The 20,363-nt window shown below is 40.0% G+C and overlaps 1 protein-coding gene across 3 annotated transcripts in view; it reads left to right on the top strand.

The window, feature by feature from the left end:
• Positions 1 to 6,242: 6,242 nt before the first annotated feature.
• Positions 6,243 to 20,363, top strand: part of mtss2.L (MTSS I-BAR domain containing 2 L homeolog) — a 77,052-nt gene continuing 62,931 nt past the window's right edge. For 2 of the 3 annotated variants that reach the window (XM_018258084.2, XM_041590254.1), the window contains exon 1: positions 6,243 to 6,872. In XM_018258084.2, the coding sequence (XP_018113573.1) occupies positions 6,804 to 6,872 (69 nt within the window). In that variant the 5' untranslated portion in view covers positions 6,243 to 6,803. The remainder of the gene's footprint in view (positions 6,873 to 20,363) is intronic. The other variant, XM_018258083.2, reaches the window with a different exon arrangement.

Genomic DNA, 20,363 nt, shown 5'->3' with positions numbered 1-20,363 from the left:
AAAGGGGACCCATCACCCCAGAAAATTATTCAAAATCCGATTTTATCACATTAGTCAAGCAAAATAAACTTTAATTACACTATATAAATTATTTGAATCTTGTTTACTTCAGTCTGGGTATTAATAATTATAGCAAGCAGGAGCCATTTTGTGAGCACTGTTATTAAAGGAGAATTCAACCCATTTGTAAAAAACCAAGTACCCCTCACCCCAGGTGACCTCCCTCCCTCCCCCCCCCAGGCTAACTGCCTCCCCCCGGGGGAATGCTCCATACTTTATATTTACCCCTCTGCACAGATTCTGCCAGCGCAGCTCCACGCATCCATCTTCCGGGTCCGCTTACCAAGGACCCGGAAGATGGATGCATGGAACTCCGCTGGCAGAATCTGTGCCAAGGGGTAAGTATAAAGTATGGGGCATTTCCCCGGGGGGGAGTTAGCCTGGGGCGAGGAGGGAGGAAGGTCTACCTGGGGTGGGATTTACTAGTTTTTTTACAAATGGGTTGAATTCTCCTTTAAGGCAATCCTTGCATCATCTATGAATCTTGTCGGTGCACCAAAGTGGGGGACCCGATGTCCATCCCCATGCCCTGGTTGCAAAATTAAACGGTGAAGAGAATAGGGCAATGTGGGGAGTGCATTTACATCTAGGAAGTTCTGAATAGAAAGTGAAAGTAATTGTCTGCCATGCCTCTATGCCTAAGGCATAGAGGAGGGGCAGACAATATTTGATTGACAGCTGAGATATTTAAATGAGCTTACAACAGCTATGAATGCTTTAATAAAAAAGAGAAATTGGATTTCATGTTTAATTTTATTATACAGCTTTTTGTGTCTGGGTGACAGGTCCACTTTAAAAAAGCCTGTGTGTAATAAGCTATATTCTGAATATCTGACATTATCTTCAGAAAAAGCCTCCAGATTGGTATAAACTGTACTCCAGATTTCTATAGAGAAAATTGTTTATCTAGTTCAGGGATCCCCAACCTTTTTAACCCGTGAGCAACATTCAGACGTAAAAGGAGTTGGGGAGCAACACATGCATGAAAAATGTTCTTGGGGTGCCAAATAAGTGCTGTGATTGGCCGTTTGGTAGGCCCTATGTGGATTGTCAACCTACATTGAGGTTCTGTTTGACAGTACACCTGGTTTTTATACAACCAAAACTTGCCTCCAAGACAGGAATTTGAAGCCACTGGGAGCAACATCCAAGGGATTGGAGAGCAACATCCAAGGGGTTGGAGAGCAACATGTTGCTCACGAGCTACTGGTTGGGGATCACTGATCTAGTTACTTGACCCACTGCAATAAAGCCTACTATATGGGACACGTAAATATTAGATGTGGTAGGAAAATAGTTAACTAAACATTCACCTTGACAGTTTTAATTTAGTGCAATTTTGTACTATAACCTATATTCTACATGCCTATAAATATTTTTAAAAACAGTTTTAGTAAGCGTTATACTGTGTGTTTCTCTAAATTTGTGTTTATTAATGAGTTGGTACAGCCATGATGCTCCAAGCAGTGGCCTCTTGTGGGAAGGGAGAAATAAAAAAAAAAAAAAAATATTCTGTTGTCTATACATAAAATCTTGAAGCGCATCAATACAATCCTACCAAACTTAACAAAAACACCCCTCTGTAAACCAATGAGATATCTGGTCAGTGTACCTCTGGATCTGAGAAGAAGCAAAGGCTGATAAGATTTATTCTGCAGCTAATCAGGGCCATGAAGTAGTTCCAACAAATGCCATGTTAACCCCTTTCTTGCTGATGACACTGCAAATACAATTTGTAAGCTCAATTTTATTATATTCACGTTCATTATCTCAAGGGAGGAATTAATAATGGGATAATAAAGTCAAATTAGATTACATGGAATTATGAAATACAGATCCCTCGCTAGCCAGCTGCTCCGGGACAGAGATTAGTTGCATGTTTTAGTTTACAAACACGGCAGATCTTCATCTGGACAAGTAAATAGGATCTCACTAGACCACTGTCCTAGCCAGGGGCTATCAAATTCCAGTTTATAGGAATGTTACTGTCCCGGTTCTACAATAAAACGCAAAAATGTCATTTGCAGGGGTGTAACAAGATATTCTGGCCCCCAGGCAGCATATGTGAGTGAGCCCTGACCTACTATGACCTACCCCCATCCAGGGAATTACAGTTATTAGTGTGGGTGAGGATTGTACAAGGAAAAGTGTTCTTTAATCACATATATTTAAAAATGCTCAGGTGGCCACATTTGCTTTTTAACAAAAGATGGAAAGTCTTTTTAGCGAGTATATCAGGCAGTAATGCATTCTTGGTGGGCATTGTATGGGGCATTAAGATATAAATAAGATCTTCACCACATAAGGCACAAATTAAAACCATACCTTAGTCTTCAAAGGTGTATTTTAAGAAAAGCCCCTTGGTCTCCTATAAAGTAGGACAGCTCAGAACACAAAGCAGTGATTGGCTCCTCCCACTCTAGCAATCCAGTCCCCCTACTAAGGGTAGGTCTATGCGCTGTGACAAAATGCCGGTGTCGAATCGCATGCAACGGAAATAAGGTAAGCAGCATGCAGCGTCTGCATCCAACAGTCATGCCTTGCGGATCAGCGCTGGGACTTCATCCGACAATATATTCACTTACCTTATTTCTGGCGTTTTGTCGCAACGCATTGGATCCCGCCGATTGAAGTCAGGAGCTTGTGGTCAGTCAGAAGTTTAAAAATGTTTCAACTACATTGGCCAGCAAGGCCATCACTGTAGCATATATTTTTTAACTACTGTTTGCTACGGTGATGGCCATTGGGGAACTATGAACTATAAACAGATTTGATTATTTAATTATATAGTTTTGGAGATATAAATGGTGCGCTTCTTCAATCTAGCATTGCTTTTTTTTTCCATATTGCAAGCATCTTAAACTTGTTGTGCATAGCAAGATGTTATCTGTTGGGGACTCACAACATGAGCGTATTGTTTGTACAAATAAATAACGGTAAAAAACAAATCAAGGTGCCCACCATATAAGCACCTGCTGAAGTAGGTGGATTAGGTGCAAAAAGCTGCAGAGGCCATTTTTCTATTTAACTTCTGTCTGAGATCAGAGATCAGTCCGGGGTGATTGCAACATGCTAATAAATGAGCTACTCTGTCATTGCCAGGCTCTGTTTTTAAACTGACCATTCCAATATAAACTAATATGAGGGCTTTAACAGCCGGCACTCACCAGGCAATACAAGATTAAGTATGAAGAGACACACTTTATGCAGGTATTTGTAAAATGGTGCACGACACCTGGGACTCACTGGGACTGCAGGTTCCAATACACTAATGCACAGAATATAGAAATAAATGTATCCCAGGCAGTGACAGAGTCTAATGACCTAATAGCATAACCAGTAAATGTAATTTCCTTTTGTTCTGATAAAAATGAAATGTTATAATGACCACTCTCTGGTGTCACATACATTTTTCCAAACAACATAATGTAGTGAATTTAGCATTGTTCTCACCATTACAGCTAAATCTCATGTTTAACTATTCATTTTTTGTGCTTTCAATATATTGTGTTTCAGAATGGAGAAAATTCCAAACCCTATCTCCCTTTATGTTATTTGCACCCCAAGTTAAATTTTTCCCCCATTTGATAACTAATAATTCTGCCACTAGAGATACACAAGCTGACTTGGGCCCTATTGTGTTTTTCTGGTTTTAATACAGGCAATAGAGGCATGTGCCTAGGGCGCAATGGTGGGGGGCACCTCATTCTGCAATTCCACTTCTAGTTTATGCATGTCTGAAAATCCAGGGGATTATGTAAGTGTGTTGAGGAGCCAAGTGGGGTGGGTGGGTTAATCAGTGTGGGGACTTGCCTTGTGCTCCAACATCCTTAGGCCCAACACTGGATAACAGTCAGGCAGTGAACTTGCTGCCCTAATGGGAATTATGTATTTAACCATGCTCATGAAACTCCAATTTCAAATAAATTAATGGAAACGGGATCTGTGCATAATAGCTTGCAGAACCATAAGCACTTGTATTTGCTTTTATGGATCTAAAGAATATATGTTTTCCATGCAGGCAGGTTATTTGGCTCCTGATATATATATCCTCTGAATGCACTGTGGTATATACCAGGGCTATATAAATACAGGATAATAATAGTATATCATATTCCATGAAATTAATTTTATTGTAAAAATATGTTTATTTAAATACACTATTTTAGAAGTTCTTTGGATAAATAAGTCACCTTATTTCTGTTCAGTAAAGTTATACAGTAACAGCATATTAAGTTGAAAGCAGTCAGTAGAGCAGAGTTGCCAGGTTTACAGTTTTCCAGCCAAATTCTGCCAGGCAGGTTTTGAAAGTACAAATTAGCCAAGGTATAGGTTTGGGCTACTTTTTGGGGCTTTGGCTGGTTTGTACAAAGTTTTTTGTAGCGTAATGTGCTGAGCCTGCCTCCCCAATGCGTGTTGGGTAATGTAGTTTTTGTTTAACAATTTGCCAACTGCCAAGTTTAATGTAAGACTACAATACCCAACATGCAATTATTTAGAAAGACGCTTTTTTTTTACTCCTCTTTGCTGCAGGTCTCTCAGTCCCAGTCTGTCTGTTCTGCAGCCTGATTTCTTCTGTAACTGGTACAGGTATAGAATCTGTTATCCAGAAATCCTTTATCCAGAAAGCTCCAAATTAAGGGATGGCTGTCTCCCATAGTCTCCATTTTATTCAAATAATCCAATTTTTTAAAAAAAATATTTCCTTTCTCTCTATAATAATAAAATAGTACCTTGTACTTGTTCCAAACTAAGATATAATTAATCATCATTGGAAGCAAAACCAGCCTGTTGGGTTTATTAAATGTTTAAATTATTGATCCAAATTACAGAAAGATACGTTATCTGGAAAACTCCAGGTCCCCAGCATTCTGGATAACAGGTCCCATACCAGTATGTGACTGTACTATTACTTTGTGATGTGGTTGCTGCTATTTGTTTTTGCAATTGATCCTTAGACTAGAACTCTGAGGATATCTTGGGGCTGCTGAAAGTTGTAGTTCATCAGTCCGATGTGTATATCTTGTCTAGGGTTAATTAAATAAATCAAATAAATAATCTGAATCCATTTCAGAGCTGTCAATCCCCACTTTTTTTTTTTTGTTACCAGATTTTGGGCTCTGGCCCCCTGGTCTCCCATCACTCCTAAACATTCTCCCAATTTCTTGTGACTTTCCCTGATTTCAGACAATTTTGGGGCAAAAATCCAATGTGCAGAACACTTCAGTGACATCAGCACATGTGCAGCGTGAAATCTGTAGCTTCAGGATTGACAGCTCTGCCATTTCTGCAGTGACATACCTCCCAACTGTTCTGCTTTAGGGTAAGGCCACACTGGGCGTCCAAATCTCCACTAAACGCCCAGTGTGGCCTTACCCTTATTATGTGGGACAGCCCTGACTTTTGTCACCCTGATTAGTGATGGGTAGTGGCATAACAAGATATTAATGGTCCCCACAGCAAATCATTTTTCAGGCCACCAAAATATCTTGAGGTCGACGTATTTTACCAATATTTTTTTTGAAACTGTATCTGTATTAGAAGGGCCCTATACCTCCTGCTCCCCCTGTAGTTATGGATGCCCCTTGTGATGGGCGAATCTGTCCCATTTTGCATCATAGAAAAAAATGATAAACAGTTAAAAACAGTATGTCTTAGAATTTTTTTCACTAGCCTATTGTGCTATTTGTGGGCTACTTTTGCCGTGCCTCTTGGCTAGTTTTGGGCTTATTTTGTAATAGACTTTGGATGTTTTTGAAAGTTACACCTGACAAGCTTGCAGTAGAGCTATTCCATTTGCTACACTTACAGGAGGAAAGTGAGACAAGTTGCGGTGTGGCTGGGCAGCAGTGTATATTATACTCAGTGCGGGACTATAAACCGTACGTGTAACGCAGTTGGCGCCCCGAGAGTTAGTCGGTACCTGCTCCGTGTCGCTGAGTTGCGCCTCACACGTCCCCAATTAAAGATAAGGGTGAGTGGTGCCACTGCGGAGCTATCCACTAACCTGCTGCTGCAGGGGGGGGGGTGTTGGCAGACACACGATCTATCACTCGAAAGAAGTTTTTGTGATATGTATTTAAAATCGCTTGCCCATTTTGACTAGTGATAAAAGAAAAGCGTTTCTGCCATCGGCTTTGATTTCCCACAGTCATCCTCACACAGACCCTCCCTCGTTCCCTCCATGTGACAGATCTGTGTTCCTCCCCTTCTCGCCTCCCTCTCCCCAGTCTGCTGCCTCTCTGCTGCACTGCAGCCTCTTAGCCAGCACCAAAGGGCTCCTGCACTTCGCCTGCTTCTCCCCTGGATTAGCGCCGCTGTCTTGGTGCCTTGTCTTGTTCCCCCCATTTTCACTGCATTGGTCAATGACTTTCCCAGGAGCCCAGCTCAGAGCTCGCCCCCCTCCCCCGTGCAGGGATGATTGTGAGAGGCTGTGTCTGCCTCGTTTCCCCCCTGGACGTGGGGCATCTGAATGCTGAAATTGACATCAACTAGAAAAGACTCAACAGGGGGAAATAACAAGTGGAGGGAGAAGGGGTGGGGGGAGGTGGGTGACATTGATTCACAGGGGAGGAGGTCCCAACAGTTCTGGATTCTCTGGAATTCACTGTCTTTTTTTCACGCTCACGATTTCCCATCTGGATTCGAACCAGAGTGGGGTGGAAGCTGGAGTGTGACCCCTTCTCTTAGGGGGGTTCCTGTGAGTTCTGTGGATTGTGCTACCCTCCAGCTTTGCACTCACCATGGAGTCAGTGGATAAGGAGTGTGGGGCACTGGGAGGTCTCTTCCAGGCCATCATCAATGATATGAAGGTAAATTACTCATTAGCTTTTCTCTTAATATCCCATTGATCAGGGGGGAGGGGCTGGGCCTTTGGGTGACACCGCCTCCAAATCAACCCATCATGGGAAGCTGGAGGGTCTCTTATGATCATGGGTTCCATATATGATATTTGGATCATGTAATAGGGGTAGGGCTGCCACCTGGCAGGTATTTTACCGACCTAGCCAGTTAAAATGTTATTACTAGGGAAATAAAAAGATAAATATATAGGAAGGCCGGTGGAAACCCTATATAGGGGATGGATGGTGGCATGAGGATCGGCCGTTTTGCTGATGGAGAACACAATAATGTGCAGTTTTCTCTGCTGTGAATTGCCTGTATTGCAGGGATTGTGCTGTACCATTGTCACCTTGCAGGAGCAGCCATTCACAGGCTGTCTCTCATCCTGCTGCTGGTGCCCCCTCTGTGGGCAGTGCCCAGTGCAGTTTTTCTTTTGCAGACTGGTGTTTGATCGGCTCTCATGCCGTATCCCCGGGATGGCTTTGTCACCCTGTGGCTGGGGATGTGTCACTGCTTGTGATTTAAAGCCCTAGCAGAATGGGGTGGGGGAGGGGGTCTGCCAGGGCATGGGGCTGCTTGGTATTTCACATCTTTGTGTAAGTTGGGGATAGAAGCCTGCAGTTACAAGAGACGGGGCTCGGGAAAAGAAGATCTGAAGCCTGTGGCTCTTCAGTTGCAGTTTAGCAACAGCTGTATAGCCACTGCATCAATGTTCAGATACACTCCAGTTTCCTTACTGCTAATGATAATTTAAATGGGTCAGCTTATTAATGAGGAAACCTAGACAACCCTCTGCACAAGTCCACTACCCAACTCAACCCCCCCCCCCAGCAATCAATTCTCTAAATAAGCTGCATGGAAATATTGTGATGTGCCTATTCCCCAGAGAGCATCAATCAGTCTTTTCACAGATACTAAGGCAACTCAGGCAGTTCATATTCTCCTATGGAGACCTGATGCCTCTCGTATGTACAGTCTCCTAAGGTCATTGACTAGAAAGGGCTCCTACTGCTATAAGGAACCAGTCACTTGCACATGGGCACTGCCTAGATTCCCTGTGCCCCAGACATGCAGCAATCTGATGGATACTTGTGCTTTGCTTTATTATACAGGTATGGAACCTGTTATCCAGAATGCTCGGGACCTGGGGTCTTCCAGATAATAGATCTTCATACCTTAAATCTACTAGAAATTCATGTAAACATTAAATAAACGCACAAAGCTGATTTTGCTTCCAATAAGGATTAATTATATCTTAGTTGGGATCAAGTACAAGTTAGTGTTTTATTATTACAGAGAAAAGGGAAATCTTTTTTTAAAATTTGGATAAAATGGAGTCTATGGGAGACTAATCCAGAGCTTTTGGATAACGGGTTTCCGGATAACGGATCCCATACCTGTAATATATTACCTGTGACAAAACTCAGTACTTAATTGGTGCGAACTGATTCTGGCTCACATATTGGAGAATTTAATGATAAACGCATTCTGAATAACGTGCCTTAAGATAGGGCAGAAAAGGCATATGCCCTGAGTAAGAGTAGCTAAATTAGGGATCGCAGGGCAGTCCTCCAGCTGGTTTTGTGCTGCAGCTCTCAGCGTTAGCATTGTAGCTGGAGGGTCACATAATATACATACAGTATAAATCAAGGATATTCTTCATTTATATATTTGCCCCATTATATAGGGACCTAAAATTTCCTGCATTGCCACAGACCACTTTCCTTTGGGAGTTGCAAGTACAGACTGGGGGATGACAACCCTGCAGGGATTCAGAATGCTGCTATAGGAATAAAAATGCAGAGTACAGTGTAAATGTATATATCCATAAAATAAAGTGTCAAGTGCTTGATACAGTTTCAGGAGGTTTTAGCTTACGTATACTATATGTACCTGTTCTGGCACACCCTTACCCCTGCATTGGGCACCTGCCTCTTACTTAATGAAATAATATTTTTGTTGGAGCACATCTTTAATAATACAGCAACAATTCGTAAATTATATTTGTTCATAATATGGAGGTGATCCAAAATCTTTTCATAATCCATTTCTCTAATTTATGACGGTTAATGGTTTGATTTGTGTTGGAGAATTCCTTATCTCAGTAATAGCTGTGTTATTCAGGGTACAGGTTAATAATGAATTCATATGCTGTTTTGGTATTGTAAATTTCATACCCACTGCACAGTACACGCCACTTTCAGAGCTACAAATCACATATACAGCTGTGTATGTTTGAGACAGGGATCAGCTAAACCTTGCTTGTTACTAATAGGATGATGCAAATAAAGCGTAACTGGTACCCAAGGGTGCAGGTGGGGAAGTTTCGCTTGATAAATATGGCTACTATCACTGCTTCAGTTCCAGATACTGGAAAGATAATGGATAATTAGAATGAAATAATGATAATGGAATCCAATGATAATGTTAATTTCGAACAGTAATCTAACAAACCTGGTAAATGTCAACCTATCCGTTGGTAAGTAGCCAGTTTGAGCACTGTATGGGCAAGCCTGCAGTAGGTGTCACAAATAAAGATAAGGTTCTTATTGCTGTGTAACACCACAGATAAGATAACTGTCCGTGAACAAAAAAAAAAGTAGAGTGCTCTAGATCATGTTACTGATTGCAGGATTATAGCCAGGGAGGTAGATAAATAAATTGATCTATAGCAGTGATGGAAAACACATAACATGCCAGATGTTCATTGCAACTCCCGGCATCCTGCAAATAGGCAAAAGATGCAGGGGCATGCTGGGAATTATAGTGTAGCAACATTTGGAGGGCAGCGTTTTGCACAGTGACCGTTGAAGGGGTCATTCACCTTTAAGTTAACTTTTAGTATGTTATCGAATGGCTCATTGTAAGCAACTTTTCAATTGCCCTTCATTTTTTCATTTTTATAATTTTTGAATTGTTTGCCTTCTGGCTCTTTCCAGCTTTCAGCATCTAAAAACAAATGCTCTGTAAGGCTACAAATGTATTGTTATTGCTACTTTTTTAACCTTTGCGGTTAAACATTTGGTAAGGTGTCCCATATGTTTATCTAAAGGTTAGGGCTATAGGAAAAACTTTTTGTTATCATCATCCTTGTATTTATACAGCAGTGTTCAGTTGCAACTCTCACCCTTATTTTCTTTATACAGTACAGGTATGGGACCTGTTATTCAGAATGCTCTTTCTGTAATTTGGTTCTTCATACCTTAAGTGCACAGACACACATGGAGATTCGGGAGATTTAGTCGCCTGGCGACAAATCGCCTCTTCTTCGGGCGACTAATATCCCTTGTTTTTAAAAAATGGGATTATTTGGAGAAAATCAGTGGCAGAACTACCAGGGGAGCAGGGGGTGCGAGCAGGCCAGGGCCCGCACCCCCTCAGGGCCCCCGGCAGCCCGTGCACCACTGAAAATGCGGCCGTACGGAGGGGGGCGGGGCCCGGCTGTGCATCACGCACCAGGGCCCGCCCCCCTCTAGTTACGCTACTGGGTGACCTTTCTGTAATTCTGAGCTATCTGGATAACGGGTTTCCGGATAACAGATCCCATGTATATATACGCACGCGCGCGCGCGCTTAGGCACACACTTATAGAAATAGGCTGAAGCACACCAGGATTTCTCAATCAAATAAAAACGTATTTATTAGATCGGCGTTTCGGTCCTCAATACGTATATAGTAGTAAACACTGTAGATTCAAATACTAGATGGCTGTACTTCTAGTTCCATTAGCATGCGTCTCTGAACCTATTATTTCTATATTGGCAATAATTGCTATTTAGCAGCAGCTGGAGAGCAGCAGGTTGCACAGAAATTTTATATACAGTGTTAGCCATTATACATTGCTGTGTCACTCAGCTGTTGCTTTAACTTAAATTTACTCTCTTTAACACTCAGAGGAACTTTCCCAAGACTTTTAACTCTCTTGAGAGCCCAAGTTCATACATTTTATAAGGGTCACATCATTCTTTCGTGCTTTGTTTTTAGAGAATATTAGTTTTTGGCTTGTGTTCTTGTGGCTAAAACACAACTGTTGGCTTATTATTATATGTTTTTATTTAGAGCCGACACATTTAGACAAAGATTTACAGAGATTATACATCATTCACATCAGTCTCTCTCCCAAGGGGAGCTTAAAGGGATTCTGTCATGGGAAAAAAATTTTTTTTCAAAATGAATCGGTTAATAGTGCTGCTCCAGCAGAATTCTGAGCTGAAATCCATTTCTCAAAAGAGCAAACAGATTTTTTTATATTCAATTTTGAAATCTGACATGGGGCTAGACATATTGTCAATTTCCCAGCTGTCCCAAGTCATGTGACTTGTGCTCTGATAAACTTCAATCACTCTTTACTGCTGTACTGCAAGTTGGAGTGATATCACCCCCTCCCTTTTTCCCCCCAGCAGCCAAACAAAAGAACAATGGGAAGGTAACCAGATAGCAGCTCCCTAACACAAGATAACAGCTGCCTGGTAGATCTAAGAACAACACTCAATAGTAAAAACCCATGTCCCACTGAGACACATTCAGTTACATTGAAAAAGAAAAACAGCAGCCTGCCAAAAAGCATTTCTCTCCTAAAGTGCAGGCACAAGTCACATGACCAGGGGCAGCTGGGAAATTGACAAAATGTCTAGCCCCATGTCAGATTTCAAAATTGAATATAAAAAAATCTGTTTGTTCTTTTGAGAAATGGATTTCAGTGCAGAATTCTGCTGGAGCAGCACTATTAACGGATTCATTTTGAAAAATTTTTTTTTCCCATGACAGTATCCCTTTAAAATCACAGGTAGAGTCACATTTATCATGAGCCAATTAACCTGCCTGTATGTTTTTGGAGGAAGGCTATGCAGACACAGGGTGAATATTCAAACTCATTGAAAATAGTGCCTTGGCTGGAATTAAACTCAGGAAGACCCCCAGCTCTGCATAAATCATCATCTTTTATTTATATAGCGCTGTCAAGATACGCAGAAATGCTAACGACTATGACACCTTGCTTTGCTGCCCATGGCTTATACGTTTTGGGAATTTTGGGAAGATGGTGACAAAGCATTGTGCTGAGTCAGAGAGTAAAGGCTCTAATAATATGTTAACTCTTGGTAGGATCTGTGGGAAGCTGTGTCACACAGTGTGTTTTGAGTATCAGGGCAGCTGCTGAATCATAAAGAGCCATAGCATTTTTTTAACGGGTGACAAGGTTGAAGATGCATATATTGAAACATATTATAGAAGACCATCTTAAAGGGCACCTGTTATGGGTGTCCTAGCGCTGGCGGGGGAGCAATTTTTATTAAAAAAAAGCTACTGTTACTCCAACCAGAGTGCTGGCTCTATTAGCCAGCACCTTTGGTTGGGGATAATATTTTTTTACAAGTGCCTTTACAGCCATGTGGTATGACATTTTAAAACATATACATTTTAATTCAGGTTCCACTAGTTCTGTTTAAAATTCCACTATTAAAATACCCTGCCAGAGCATCTCTGAACATTCTGAACACCTGAGACTGTGGCCACTGCACATTGCTGTTTCATTCACTTGGTACAAACAGGCTGTATGAGGCAGGTAAAATGCTTAGACTTAAACTGAGACCTGTACACTAGTGATGAGCAGGTAGAGAAAAACTCGCACACGACATGCACCCAACCCAAACCCGCCCGCAACCACCTCCTCACCTCTATATATAGACCTGCCCTGCCCCAAAAAAAGAAAGCAGGAAGCCAACAGTGTAAGGGAGAGCATGAAAAAGAGCTCAAACCTAATCCGACCTGCAAAGAGTGTGCTGAGGTCGGCCCGAACCCGCCCGACCCGCGGGTAATGGGGCTGGCCTGCACATCACTACTGTACATTAAAACAGGAATTTGCCCTGAGAAGTAGTTCATATCAATCAAACAGCAATTAGTCTTCTGCTAATTAATTAATTGTAATTACAAATATGGAACCCCATATCCAAAAAGATCAGAAATACGGAAACGCCATAATCAATAGAGTCAATTTCTAAGTAAAAAATTTCAAAAGTTCATAATTCTAATGTATTTAGATTTTTCCTCTTTTCACTGTAATAATAAAGCAGTACCTTGCAGATAATAATCCAAAAAAATCCAAATTGGTGGCAAATCATCCTATTGGGTTTATTTAATGTTTAACTGCATTTTGGTAGAATTAAGATATGGAGATCCAAATGTCAGAAACCCCCCTTTATCTGGCAAACCTCAGGCCCCAAGCATTCTCGATAACAGATCCCATTACTATACTATAAAATTATAATTACTATTACTAGTAATATAGTTATAACATTCACCCAGTGTTAGTGAAGAAACTCCAACAAGCCTTTTTATAAATAAGGATTTATTAGGAATATTTTAACATTGCCAAAATATCAATTATAAGCATGCAAGGGCACCATCCCAATTCTCTGTCACCCTTTAACATGCCAGGTATCAACAGAGTACATTTCTGTAAGTGACTCCCAGCAACTCAAAGAATCCGAGTGCCTAGAATTTGAATAATCCAAACTTTAGTTTGAATATCCCTATGATCTCTATCCCTGCAGTTTGAAGTAAAAGATACACTTTCTTTGTTTGGTAAGCCATCAGTATAGTCCCATGCACTCTGATGCATTAAGCCAGGTATTATTTATATTCATATGTTTATGGGTTCAGTACTGTTTGTAAATGTCTACGGATGGTTAGAATTACATTCATTGTCATTTCTTGATATGGTAATTATTCTCTTATTGCCTAATATGAACCATTTTTTTGTTGACCTTTTTAGAGCAGGACCCTGTTGGGGTCACAAACAGAGGGCAATTCTTTGACTTCAGTCCAAGCATTATGACTGTCCTATTTACTAGGCTGGTGGGGGCTGTTTGGGCTTCTATGTACCTGAAATGGAAGGGCCTATTTTGAATCTCAGTCCAAAACTAGCCATCCCTCTTATAGGTATTTACAAGTAGGGATGCACCGAATCCACTATTTTGGATTAGGCCGAATCCCTGAATCCTTCTTGGAAGATTCTGCCGAATACCGAACCGAATCCTAATTTGCATATGCAAATTAGGGGTGGCAAAGGAAAAAGTGGAAAAAATATGGTTTACTTCCTTGTTTTGTAACAAAAAATTTTTATTTTTAAATGTTTCTGTTATTGAAAGCAGTATTTACCTTGCCCTTTTTTCATTGTGCTGCTTATTCTGACTCTTCAAGCAATTTTGCAGAAGGCGATCTTTAGGAGTCTTTAGCTACATTGTTTCAAGAGCCAGAACAAGAGAACATAAAGGGATAAAGAAGTACTGATTGCAGTTGCCATTATAGTAAATCATAACTTAAACAACAGGATTTGTTTATGCCTTGCTGTGTACAGTGGCAGACAGTGTACTAGTCCCTGGAGACAAAAGAGAAACATTTGATGTGAAACAGAGGGACTATCAAAATCTGTCTGTGGTTATTTGGGGTGCAGGACAAGTTGGATGTTTGGAGCCTGAGGTTTTTTAACAGTACAGGGACCTGGTGTTTTCCGGATAACGGATCTTTCCGTAATTTGGGTCTTCATGCCTTAAGTCTACTAGAAATTAATTTAAACATTAAATAAACCCAATAGGCTGGTTTTGTTTCCAATAAGGATTAATTATATCTTAGTAGGGATCAAGTACAAGTTACTGTTTTATTATTACAGAGAAAAAGGAAATCATTTTTAAAAATTTGGATTATTTGGAGAAAATGGAGTCTATGGGAGTAATTCGGAGCCATTTTAGAGAAGCCATTCCGTAATTCGGAGATTTCTGGATATCGGGTTTCCGGATAAGGGATCCTATACCTGTACCAAATATTCGTGATCAACGGGTCCAGAACATGTCATTAACCCAAATCACTCAAATCCACTCTAGAGCAGTATGTTGCCAAAATAGGTATTATTCTGTAGTATTAATGATGAGGTCAGTTACAGTTTATAAATAATAAGAAAAAAGATTCTACCTTCAAGAAAAATGTATGTAGATGGGTTCATAATCAAATAGCACATACAGTACCTGAAACAGCACAGACAGCATTTCATTTTACTCAGAAAACAGCAGGAAAACAACTGCTCATCTTAGTGTTTATAAAACAGTTTGCAGTCTCAAATATCATATATACTGTCAAGAAATGAAAATAAATCTGTCTCAAAATGTGCTCTACTGTAACAATGTAATTTCCTTTAGGGAGGAAAGGCAGACTCAGCAGCACTACATCTGCTAGCTACCATTAAATGGGAAAAAGTGACCAATCTTCAGGAATATCAGCTTCTGCCCTTGTATATTAGCCATTATGCTGTTCTTACACTGCCAAGCAGAGCATTGCATTTTTAGTGACCAAAATCCCTATGCCCCAGATCTGGACTGGCAATCTGTGGGTTCCGAAAAATGCCATAGGGGCTGCTGTAAGATGCCATTCACAGTTACTTTTTATTGGGCTGGTGGGGGCTGTTTGGGCCTCCATGTACCTGAAATGCCAGGGCCTATTTTGATTCTCGGTCCAGGCCTGCTATGCCCTATACAGGGCTTCTCAGATCTTCACACAGAGTGTTTAATACATTGAGCTATTTAATGGGTAGTCATTATACAGACAGGAGTTCATTCTATCTTAGGTAAGAGAAGGAGAATGTTAGCAGCAGTGTTTAATGTAGACTGAGTGAGGGAGATTTGGGAATTTGGGAGGCCAGTTTGTTACAGAACTTGTTAATATTGTCAAGGAAAAAGTGACAGATCACTAGTTTGTGGCAGCATCAGCAAATTTGAAGAGGTAGGGAATGCTGGGAAGGGGGATTACTATATAAGAGACCCCCACGGTCTGGATCTCCTGGCAACCAAGGGGTTTGCTGTATGGTAGATATGCCAGAGCATACAATGCTGAACTAAAAGCATAAATAAGCATACCACTAGTAGTAAATTGAAAAAGAGGTAGTAGGTAGTAGTTATAATGTAATTTTTTATGCTGCAGTCAGTGTGCTGTATTACGGTATATGCTGGTATGGGATGCTTAGCTGTACATGCTGTGTGACCATAGATAATTTTAGAGTGTACTTCCAGGGCGTCTCTCTCCAATTGCTGACATGACAGCATCCCACTGATAGTTATAGGCTGATCACTAACACTTGGAGGGTGGCAGCTTGGATGTTCAGAAAAATGGATTTGCTTCCAACACTGGCTTAAAGTAACTAGACTCTGGTTCGAACAGTTCACTTGTGATTTGTGTTACTATGGGAAATCCCTGTAGGGGAATAACATCAGTTCCTATAGTAACAGCAGCTAGTGTATTATCCACTTTCAACTCTTTCACTACCACGTAGAGTGTGAGCAATAACTAACTGGTATAAAGAAAAAAGAAACAGTGGAAGAAAACTATGGCTTTAAACTGACTTACTATTTGAATTACTGTATATTTGGATTGGCCATTTAATGTTTTATTGTAGAATGGGAAATTTAAAGCATTTTGGGTCAATCAGCTATTTAAAAAAAATTGGCATCTTTATTAAATGCGTTGCCCTTTAGGAAACTGAGCTTATCTCATTGGTAAGATCCCTCCATTTTCTGTAAAAATTATGGTTATAAATAGGGATGCACTGAATCCAGGATTCGATTCGGGATTCTGCATTTTTAAGCAGGATTCGGCCGAATCCTTCTGCCCGGTCAAACCAAATCCGAATCCAAATACAAATTAGGGATGGGGAGGGAAATTGCATGACTTTTTGTCACAAAACAAGGAAGTAAAACATGTTTTCCCCTTCCCATCCTTAATTTGCATATGCAAATTAGGATTCAGATTCGGTTCGGTATTCGGCCGAATCTTTCACGAAGGATTCGGGGGTTCGGCCGAATCCAAAATAGTGGATTCGGTGCATCCCTATTTGCTGGATAAACAAGATGTTTGTATCTACAAACACACTTCCAAGAACAAACTGTAAATTTAATCATTCATAAAAGCATACATAAGAGAAACCTGACCAGGTTTGGTCACCCATGTGGAAGATGTGTGTGAATGTGTCGTAGACTATTGCAAGGAAATCACTGCTTACCAGAAGTCAGATTTCTTTTGGAAAGCTTTTCATTATTCTGCCATTAGTTAGACTGTTATTTGAAATGCCAAAAGTGGAAAAGAGGGTTGTTCACTTTGTGGATTTATTAGAGGGATTCTTAACCTATGGGTCAGGATTCATACCATGTCTCAGTGTGATTATGGTGCGTCTCCATGATCCCTTCTCTAAACTTCAATTTCTTACTAGAGAAGAATTCTAAACCAATACTTGGCTCACAGAGTTGATTTCCTGACATAATTTGAGGCCCCCCCCCCGAGAAAAAGGATAAGAAACACTGATTTATTATATAATAAAAGCTACAAATATTAGATTCCAAAATAAATTTGTGAAACTTTATATTTTATGCATTTTAATAAAATAGTGCAGACTGTTGACAGCCAGAATGGATTCCTCCAAATTGAGGTAATTCTGGGGTCAAGTACAGTAACCTGTGTAAAGCCATCTTACGTTTTTACTGCCAATAAAGAAATGCAGTATGTAGGGTTGTACGGAAAACTGCATAGTCTTGAGTTACGTGTCAACACAAAAATATATGATCAAGAATTAGTGGACAGCATTGTATAGGGATCAGTCATATACACATGTGATGAAAGTTATTGATTATTTTGCACCAAACTCACTATTTTAGTTGCATATGTAAATTAGGGATGTGAGGGGGGAAGAAAACCACGTGTGCAGTTTGCTTTTAAATGTTGTTTGACTTCCTTCTTTGTGTGATGAAAAGATTCAGATTCAGTTCAGTTAGGCACTTGGATTTCGGAATACTGCTGAAAAAGGTAGAATCTTCGCTGAATCATGAACAGAATCCTAGATTTAGTGCATCCCTATTTGAAGTAGAACTTTACAGTATAATGCAAATACTTATTCATTTGTTACTGCTGCTGTGAGGTGTAGTTCGGCTTGGGGGTTAGATTTAATGGTCATACCTTAAAGAGGTTGTTCACCTTTACATTAACTTTTAGTATGATATAGACAGGTATATTCTAAGACAATTTGCAATTGGTCTTAATTGTTATTTGAGTTTTTTCTTAAATATTTAGCTTTTAACATACCATTTAAATGAATGTTTGGAATATGAACAGGAGAGGGCTTGAACAGGAAGATAAGTAATAAAAAGTAACAGTGACAATAAAATCGTAACCTCACAGTGCATTCGTTTTTGGCTACTAGGGTCAGTGACCACCATTTACAAGCTGGAAAGAATCAGAAGAAGGTGGCAAACATTTCAAAAACTATAAATAAGAGAAAATGAAGACCAGTTGAAAAGTTGCTCATAGTGAGCCATTTTATAGCATCGTGTGGCAGCATCCAAATTCTCCACAAACCATTTAGCTGAATACCAAAAAAGCATTGTTAAATTTTGAGCAAAATCCAAACATAGGTGCAGTCTAAATCACTTGTCTCTTTTACAGTCCAAGGTTTTAAGGTCACCTGGCACTAAGGGTTCGAGAACCATTTATGTAGATTAATTTAGGATTTAATGTAGTTTGCCTTTAATGTTTCAACATGCTTATAACTTGTTAATGCGTCTTCCCAGAATGCACATATGCTGGGTACTGCTCTAAATATATGAAAATATACATATATATATATTTACTAACAACACCAACATGATAAAAGAACAGACAGGGTACCTTTTTGGAACACTGATGTGCCAACAAAGGGTTAATAAAAATCACTGCATGTCAAATACAGTGGAATTCCGACAATGGATGTACAACAGAAAATCTGAACAACATACATGCAGTAATTGCTGAGAGATCAGTCTGCAGTACACTGTTTTGACAAATTCAGCACCTGCTTGTTGGCTGAAGGCTTCTGGAAGCATTTGAGAATATATGTCTAGCAGATTTGGCAGCGGGGATCCTTGATTGTGCTGCATATGTTCAGACAGATCACGTGCTACTTTTATTGGCATGTTTACTACAAAGGCACATAAGGAGTGATTCCGAGCATGTTCTTAGAATACTGAAGACTCTTCCCTGTGTAGGATAATATGTTTTTATTACACAAGCCACGTATGGATTTGTGGTTAGGTGTGGGATTAGCTCCTTTCTTCCCTGATCTTGCTTACAATTTGACAAAGCACAACATTGATTCGGTGGTACAACCGGTATTGTTGAATTGAAAAATGGTCAGTACGTTACCTTGTTTACAAGGTTATTCCACTTGGCTGCAATTTTTTTTTAGTTATATACCAAAGTTACATGATGCCCTCTGCTTTGTAAGTGGATGGAAACCCCAAAATAGATGTTTGCCTAATGAAAAATTGTACATCAGTACTTAATGCATACAGTATATACTGATATCAAGATCAATCAATTTGGACCATTTTCTGACTGACAAACTGATTGAGGCCAGTATTAGTTGAAAGCACATCAGTGAGAAACTTTAGTGAGAAAGATTTATTTATAGTGTTTACTAAAAAAAGAATGCCACTTTATAGAGCATGACTATTAGACCAATGGTGCATGGTATTTTTGTTTCAGACTTTTCATAGAAAAAGATTAACAGTTGCCATGGTTTTGGCACATACAGATGATTATTGCCTCAAAATGCAGACATCAACCTCTTGAGGTGATAATCGGCTGCATGTGCTACAGCCATGGCAGCTCTCAGACACAATTCTTGCAGTTCTGTCTCAGCAACTTTTCCTTGGGGAAAGCCATTTAGACAAAATGCTGAGTATGCCCAGTGTGCCATTATCTTTTTTGCATCCTATGTTACCTAAGCAGCGCTACTCCAGAATCCACAATTACTGTCAGTCTTTGGGCATTACTCATTTCTGTATCAGAACAGGAAGTAATGGAGAAAAGGCTAGGTGATAGTACAGAGAAGTATGATAAAAAGCGGAGACTGTGAGAATAATGAAAGAGTAAGGGGAAAAGGACAAATAAAGTGAAATAAAGTGGGCTTTTGATCTAGGGTTTTCTGGCTGGCCTCTGGCATCCCAGTCCAACACTGTGCATAAAGAACAAAATTACAATCAAACTTTCATCATGTGGGATTTCTAGGTAGAAAGCCCACAAATCAAAATAATTTGCATGGGCAATTACCACTTGTCTCCCAAATGATATTTATAATGTGCCCCTTTGTGTGTCTCAGCCTACCAATAAACATAAATAAGCACCGATTCCCTGTTGGTATCCTCTACCTGACAAGATAATATATTTAAGAGACAAGTCATAAATAATAAATATTTTCATTATAATGTTATGTTACCCCCCTAAAAATGTCTAATTAATCACTGAACTGAAACAGTTCATGAGTATATATTCATCTGTACAGTCTACAAAAAAAGAGAGCATAAAGTACTGTATTCCTTACGCTGCCTGATGATTAACAATGTTATATAGAATATTTCATGAACTAGCAAGTCAGCAGCCTTATAAGC

The sequence above is a fragment of the Xenopus laevis genome, chromosome 4L (assembly GCF_017654675.1).
Source record: "Xenopus laevis strain J_2021 chromosome 4L, Xenopus_laevis_v10.1, whole genome shotgun sequence".
Classification (NCBI taxonomy): Eukaryota; Metazoa; Chordata; class Amphibia; order Anura; family Pipidae; genus Xenopus; species Xenopus laevis.
The sequence above is the reverse complement of the archived record's forward strand: the minus strand, read 5'-3'. Positions and strand labels throughout refer to the sequence as shown.